Source organism: Arachis duranensis, chromosome 7 (genome assembly GCF_000817695.3).
Source record: "Arachis duranensis cultivar V14167 chromosome 7, aradu.V14167.gnm2.J7QH, whole genome shotgun sequence".
Classification (NCBI taxonomy): Eukaryota; Viridiplantae; Streptophyta; class Magnoliopsida; order Fabales; family Fabaceae; genus Arachis; species Arachis duranensis.
The window spans coordinates 3,216,096-3,224,476 of NC_029778.3; the positions used below are offsets into that span (position 1 = coordinate 3,216,096).

Here is an 8,381-nt window from a genome sequence, read left to right on the forward strand (position 1 = left end):
GCTGACTTGTTTTATTTTAGTTAGTTATATTTAAATAATGGTAATATTTAACTATTTATAAAATAAACAATTATTAATAGTTATTCAAGAGAAGAGATTGTCCAAAACTAAAAAAAATAAATAATTATTGGAATAACAAGCGATTTAGAGATTAATTTAATTATTAATTAAGATACAAATCATTCAATAATATTTACCTATTTGAATCCAACGTAAAAAACAAAGCAATAGCATGTTTTTTAGCTAATTAAATCTTAATATTATTATATAAGATTNAAATATAAATATATATTAAAATAATTTAAATTACATATATATTATACACAAATATATTTATTATTGATTTTAGTAAGTAATTTAAGTGTATGAATAACATTTGTGTATTATATATTATTGACAAAATAAAGGCAATGCAATAATAATATTCATTACGAAGCTCAAATAAAAGACCAGAATAGTCTCAGACACACAATATGTAATCTAAATTAAATTAATGAAAGAATACAAATTAGAATTTATAATAGAGTGTTGGCAATAATATAATAACTAACAAATCTCCGATTTAAGTAGTCTCTTTGGTGAATGCATGTGGCTATAGTAGTAGCCTTAGTACTAGTTATTTAAGAACGAAGCTGGAGAATGGAACATACAGTCTGAATAACAGTAAGAAGGAGCAATACAATTCCAGCAATAGAAGTTGCTGTCTTCCATGGAGTGGTGAAATAATCGCGTCTCAGAGTTGCTATTTTAGTGCGGCAGGGATGTTCGTAAAAAGCATTCAAGTCATTGCAAATTTGGAGATAATTGGCATTATGATTTCCCACTAGAATATTTTTATCAACATCGGTGAATAGCTTAGCCACTGAAGTGTCATTACCACACACCATACTCTCAATTATTCCAGCTTTGATGAGGACATTCGCATCCTTATTTGAGTTGACAAGTTGAGCAAGGAAGTAAACGTAGTCAGTGATGTAGTGATGTCGAGGATAGTGACACTGCTCCAAAGCCACAATGTTCCTCAACAAAACTTCAGTGAAATCATCTACTATAATGTGTGGGATTTTAAGGATACCATGCTCAAATTCCAAGTCAAGTATGCAATGACTTGATTTATTTACTTGGAACTTCAGTCCTGCTTGAACTAACTCAAATGCAGTGTGACCAACAAGGACTAAGGGTCCACGGTTTCTTAAAGGTCTTTTACTCTTTTATGAGATGGTGGCAAGATGAAGTATCTAATCAGATCAGTGAAGTGTGCTATACTACTACTAGCCGGTGCTAACACTCCTTGTTTGTTGTGATGTGAAAAATAACTAACAGCAAGCCGCATAAATATAGGGAATCCACCACCATGTAAGCGAGAAGCAAAAGCTAGATTGTATATTTTCTCAACAACAAACAAAGGAACCTGATTCTCAATTAATATCAAATCACCGCTTACCAGATCCCAAACCCACTGTTTTGAGAAGATAAGATCATCCTCTGTCGTCCCCTCATAATTTCTAAGGAAAAGCTCAATTACGAAACAACAATCTATGAATATCACCTTCACCAATCCATCTACTGTGAGCTCGATTTTCTCCGAGTAACATGCACGAATTTGTGGTTCCAATTGTTGCAGGCAACTCACCAAATCGGACAAACTTGCCTCCGATCTTTGAATGAAATGTTGACAATAAAACTGTTTGTGCCCTTCCATGGTTACCAGCCTGGAATTCCCGTGATGATGAAGAGGCCCAATAGAAACAATCACGGGGATGTATGCATCTTCGTTTAACCGGCGGATTTCATGAGGCACCTTGTAGATGCAGCAGCATTTGGTTGTAAACAGAGGTTGTGCCTTCTCCAGCATTGCTTCAACCTCTATAGCTACATCATTCTCCATATATATCTATTCACGTGCATGCATGATAACCCCTAGATTGAAAGAAACGTAAGAAATGATAATGATCGATAAAATACAACCCTTTGTCTACACAAGTTATGGATATAATAGGCTAGCTCTATCTTTAACAGTTATTATAGTTCAATTTCTATGATCAAAAGGAAAAAGAGGTATAATCGGTATTGTCAGAAAAAGTATACGTTCTGTTTACAAATCTGACCAATTTTGACCAATAGCTAACCAACACAACATACATATATAAATAAAGGAAAATGCTAGGGAGACAATGATTTTGTTGAACAATGAACAAATACCAATCAAATAAAAACACACTACACCTCTAAATTAATCCTCTAAATTTTAATATTAAAATAATCATCCGTACACTAGTAAAATGAACATCCGATATATCTATTGTTTACATTGTTTAATATTTTCATTGTTTACCTATATTTTTCCGTAAATAAATTAGTATACAGAACTTGAATATAGATACATAAAATTAAAAATTTGTGCATGCATTATACATATAGCAGGTAACCTACTTTAGCACCCCTACTAATTATTAGATATTAGATTTAGAGAAAAAAACAAGTGTTCCAATCGTATTATTGTTTAATTACCTGGTATGTTGAAAGATACAAGGGAGCGATAGTGATATTAATGCTCAATTCAATGGGGATGATGAAAATATGATACTTTAAAATGATTGACGAAGATATTGAATTAGTTAAGGAAGGAGTGAAGGAAACTGGTAAATATATAGAAATGACAGAGAAGAAAATGTGAAGCTGGCACGGAAAAGAAAATACTACCATATAGAAGTAAAGAATTTGTTCTTTAATTTAGTTTTTGTTTAGGAAAAGTCTAGGGCCAGCAGTTTTATTGAATTTTGGCCAGCATATAACCAGCAGAAGAAGGTGAGCCATTGGATGAAATTTCACACCAATCTCACACCATCAAATCATCATTGATGGCTAATTGATGGCTAACAATCACAAAAATTGCTGGCCCCTAGCATTGCTCTTTTGTTTAATTTATGCATCAATGATTGTTTATTCAAGCTATTATTCCCTTACATTTTGGTGGTCCAAGGATAAATTTCTGCTTGCAGTGAAGATTAAGAATTATTTTGTTCTTAACCAAGAGAATCTAACATGACCAATGAGTATAACATAACATAGTCAGTGTCTCTGTCTCAGTAATATAGGGTTCCTCAACACAGTAATGTACCTAATTTTGATATTAAAAATATTGATAAAAAATAATTAAGAGAAGATAAAATCTAAGAGTTCCCTTTTATACATAAAAGAAAGTTTTTAAATAGATGTATAAATAAAAAAGTGATAAAACATCATTCAATTCTTCTATGTAAAAAAGCACATAGAACGTATTACTATTACTATTACTGTGTATACATATATCATATGGTATAGGTCAAATGAGAAACATAAAAAATGAATGAAAGGAAGCAAAAGAATAGTACTAGAGATCTGAAAGCCTTCAAAAGTGAATGAAGATAGTGATTAAGTATTGAAGGAAGCCAACAACTATATATATACATAATTTGTAAAAGGAAAAAAGAATGCAAACGAAGAAGCAAAGAATTGAATATGTTCCTTATTAATGTAATATAGTTTGGTTAGGTACTAATTCTTTAACCTACGTTTTTTCTTTACTTTATTCCCATAATGATTATTGTTAGTATAGGAATATTGAATAAGATTGAAGAGAAGAGAGTAGTGAATTGAAATGAGTTTTCTGTGCATTATGCTCTGTAATAACTAATTAACTCTTACTGTGATAACTAACTTTCTTCAATCTTCACATATACTCTAATATTTTTTATATTTCATAATCATCAATTAATATTTTTGCTCTAAGGTTTTTAAGTTTTCCTACAAGTTTGGAAAAAATAAATGACATTTTAGCTAGCATAATTTCATTTCATGGATTTCTTCTTTCTTCTTTTTTTTTTCTTTTTTTCTTTTTGATGATAACATGAAAACTTGAAAATTCTTAGCGTAAAAATTTAGTAAGTCGTAGTAAATAAAGCAAATATAATGACCTTCTCATTTTCTTGCTCTATGTATTTTTCCTATCTCTACCACCCTACCTAGCTATATGATGAGTGCATGTTTATTTATTTCTCTCTAATCACTTTGGTAGTGTATTGCTTTCTAGCTAAATCTCATTATCAATATTATTACGAAAGGGTATAAGTAAACAACTTTTAAACAATCAATGTTAAACAACTATAATTAATAATTATTAATTTTATATTTTTAAAATATAAAATTTAAATAATCACTAATTAATGCCGAATTAAGTGATAGTTAGTTGGTTGAATATTAGTTACCTAGCAGAATTTATTATTATTATATATTATTGACGAAATTGAATGATGCAACAATAATATCAATACAAAGCTCAAAAAAATAGTCACATATATTATAATAATTATCATGACATCATTTATCACAAAAATTTAAACAAATAAAAAAAATAATATAAATAATTATATTTCTAACAACAAATTTTGAGAAAACTATATATCATTGACATTTGACACTGTAATATTTTTATCAACATGGGTGAATACCTTAGCCACTGAAGTGTCATTACCACTTACCATACTCCGAATTATTCCAGCGTTGGTTTATAGGACATCTGCATCCTTGTCCCTGTTTACAAGTCCAGCAAGGAAGCTAAGGTAGTCAGTGATGTAGTGGTCATTAGGACAGTGACATCACTGCTCCAAAGCCACAATGTTCCTCAACCAAGCTTCAGTGAAATCATGCACTACAATGTGTGGAATTTTAAGGACACCATGCTCAAATTCCAGGTCAAGTATGCCATGACTTGATTTATTCACTTGGAACTTCAGTCCTGCTTCAACTAACTCAAATGCAGTGTGACCAAGGACTAAGGGTCCACGGTTTCTTGAAGGTCTTTTATGAGATGGTGGTAAGATGAAGTATCAGTAAAGTGTATTATACTGTTACTAGCCGGTGTTAACACTCCTTGTTTGTTGAAATATGAAAAATATTTATTAGCAGCAAGCCACGTAAATGAAGGGAATCCACCACCATGTAAGCGAGAAGCAAAAGCTAGATTGTATATCTTCTCAATAACAAACAAAGGAATTTGATTCTCAAGTAATAACAAATCATATTTTACCCGAGCAAGCATCCACGATTTTGAGAAGATAACATCATCCTCTGTCGTCCCCTCATAATAATATCTGAGGAAAAGCTCAATTACGAAACAACAGTCTATGGATATCACCTTCACCAACTCATCCGCAGTCAGATCAATCTTCTCCGAGTAACATGCACGGATTTATAGTTCCAACTGTTGCACGCAACTCATCAAATCACTCAAACTTGCCTCCGATCTTTGAATCAAGTGTTGACAATAAAACTGCTTGTGCCCTTCCATGGTTACCAGTCTGGAATTCCCGTGATGAAGAGGGCCAATTGAAACAATCACGGGGATGTATGCATCTTCGTTTGATCGGCGGATTTCATGAGGCACCTTGTAGATGCAGCAGCTTTTGGTTGTAAATAAAGGTTGTGCCTTCTTCACCATCGCTTCAACCTCTATAGCTACATTGTTCTCCATATATCTATGCATGTGCACAAGAGAAAGAAAGAAAAAAGAAAAGAAAAGAAAAGAAAGAAGGTTAGAAATGATACAAGAAAAATGTTAGGACATTATCATAATTTATTATTTTTATCTATTATTTAGTTGTTAATGTTTAAAATATGGGATAAATTATATTGTTTGATTACTAGATTAAAAAAATTAGATTACAGAAATTAAGTTAACGATGAAGTGATGACAAAAAATAATAAATTCAGATGATTTCATAATATTTTTTATTTAATATATAAATAATATTTTATGTAAAGATAATAATTAAATATATTAAATTATCTAATAATTATTAATTATTAAATGCGTGAGGATTTTATTATAAAATTGGCTAGCTAAATCTTGAACTTGTTATTCAAGTTTAATTTCTCTGTTCATCAGAGGTAAACATTGTGTTGGTACACTTGTGATATATATATATATATATATATATGTATATATATATTGGATAAGAATGAAAAACAAATTTAAAAATCTTATCTTTTCAACTTTTTTTTAAATTTATTTTCATCTTGTATTTAAACACAACTTTTTCATACTAAAAATATTGACCTCTTAACATTTCCATTAGTATAATATGTATTTATCTTACATAAAATTTACACACAAATTAATAAAAAAAATATGCACATATGAATTATATTTAATTTTAGATTTTGCACGCTTTTTAGAAGTGTATGTTAACAGAAAAATAAAATAAAATAAAACTATGGCTCGTGACTAACGGAGCTCAATTTGGAAAACAAAATCAATATACTTATAATATATTTTAAAAATTCTTTTAAAATATAATATGATTTATCTAGAAAAATCACTCCACGTGATAGAATTTGGTATATCCTTATTAAAAGCATCAAATTATTAATTGAAATGAAATTTTGTGTCTAAATATCATATTGAAAAATAATCAAAGAATATATCCTAGAACTATTTAAAAACAAGTCAATATAGAAAGTGAGAATAACACTCAGTTCTATATGTATGAAAGATTAGTTTTATTTAGTTTATTAATTGGCTTAGCTTGTCTACAACAATAACTAAATACACGTATTTATAATGGTGTAGTCACCTTTGTATAAAGTATATGAAGCCTATATATATAGACTGTTTCATACTGTGTTAGATAAATCATAGCTCCATCACATACACACACACGACTAAGACTAAAAATAGTACATACATATAAACGTGAGAGGCTAACTAGCTATTAGATATTAGATATTAGATATTAGATTAGAGAGAAACAAGTATTTCCACCGTATTGTTTACCTGGTATGTTGAAATATACAAAGGAGCGGTAATGATATTAATGTGCAATTCAACGTGGATGATGAAATATATAGAAATGACAAAAATGAATAAATAAAACGTGAGGTTGGCATGAAAAAGAGAATACTGTACTACATATACCATATAGAATTGAAGTAAAGAATTAGTTCTTTAATTTAGTTTTTGTTTAGGTACCAGTTGTTTATTGATTTATTCAAGCTATTCCCTTGCATTTTGGTGGTCCAAGGATAGGATAAATTTCCATGAAGATTGTTCGAACTCATTTTGCGATGGAAGTAAAAAAGCACTATTGTGAGAGTACCCAACACAATTTCACCAAATAATTTTACACAAATATCTAATGATATATAATTCTCTTTGAATAGTTTCTACTTTTCAAATTTATTTGGTAAAAAGGTAATTATTTATTTAAAAGACAACGTACCGTTAATTTTTTTTTTTTGTTATAATTAGCACTATCTATTCTTAATATATAAAAGTAGATATATAAGTTTATTCATATTACTTTTAAGACATTTCTTTCCTCCTACTAATATCATGTCAGCAATATTGTTTACTTGGCAAAATTTTAGAATCAACCATTCAATTCTTGCCGAATCAACTATTATTTTCAAATCAACAAAAAACTAAAATATACAAATAAAAAACTAAAAAATACAGTACAATAAATTTATAACCTACAAATACATTGAATTCATATTCTTATATTTATTATATCTTACCGTTATAAGCAATACAATAAATTTATAACCCCAATAATTAATTTATTAATTTTTATAAATAACTCACTAAAGATAATAAACATCCATATTACAAATGGCATAATAATATTATTAATCATAATAAATTTTACGTTATAATAATTCAAATTCCATACTATTTAAACTACATATATAAGTCTCTTATCATTATTCCTTCAAATAATATCAAATTTAGTACAAGAAATTTATTTTCGAATTATACATCTCAAACTTACTCAAATATCATACTGATGGTTTCAGTGGCTAAGAGAAGGGGGGGTTGAATCTTAGCCACCTTTTTTCGAAAGCTAACACTTGCTGTTTCTTGGAAGAGACTTTTCTGTTTTTGCTCGTCACTTGACACGAGCAACTTTGTTTTGTCTCGTCCCTTGCCACGAGACTTTTTGTTTTGTCTCGTCACTTGGCACGAGATAATTCTGTCTTTTGCTCGTGTGTGGTAGAAAACGGAAATGGAGTAGAAAGAGAAGAAGATTGCACCCAGATATATCCTGGTTCGGCTGCTAAGTGCAGTGCAGCCTACATCCAGTCTCCATCACAAATATGATGGAATTTCACTATAACCAATCTGATTACAACTTGTAAAGTGCTAACCCAACTTACAAGGGGATTCCCACAGAATCATGATACACAACAAAGATGTACAAAGGAACTCTAAGACATCTATGACTTTTTCTTTTAATTTTTGCACTCTCTGCCTTTTTCCGCTCTATGGCTTTTTCATTACAAACCTCACTTGTTTGCCTTTTACCATGAGACTCAAGACATGACAAAATTAAACAGAAAAA

General features: G+C 29.9%; 1 protein-coding gene across 1 annotated transcript; it reads right to left on the bottom strand.

The window, feature by feature from the left end:
- Positions 1-620: 620 nt before the first annotated feature.
- On the bottom strand, positions 621-1,888 carry LOC107496400 (UPF0481 protein At3g47200-like). Its single transcript, XM_052252053.1, has 2 exons — positions 1,322-1,888; positions 621-1,208 (listed from the first exon to the last, which is right to left on the bottom strand). Exons 1-2 carry the CDS (start codon positions 1,886-1,888, stop codon positions 621-623), a joined length of 1,155 nt encoding a protein of 384 aa, XP_052108013.1.
- Positions 1,889-8,381: the final 6,493 nt, after the last annotated feature.

Excerpts from the sequence above, each read along its gene's own strand:
- LOC107496400 (XM_052252053.1), bottom strand. The coding sequence starts at position 1,888 with ATGGAGAATGATGTAGCTATAGAGGTTGAAGCAATGCTGGAGAAGGCA. Across the intron at positions 1,209-1,321 it reads CTATATTTATGCGGCTTGCT|AGTAAAAGACCTTTAAGAAA; the intron begins GTTAGTTATTTT and ends ATCTCATAAAAG.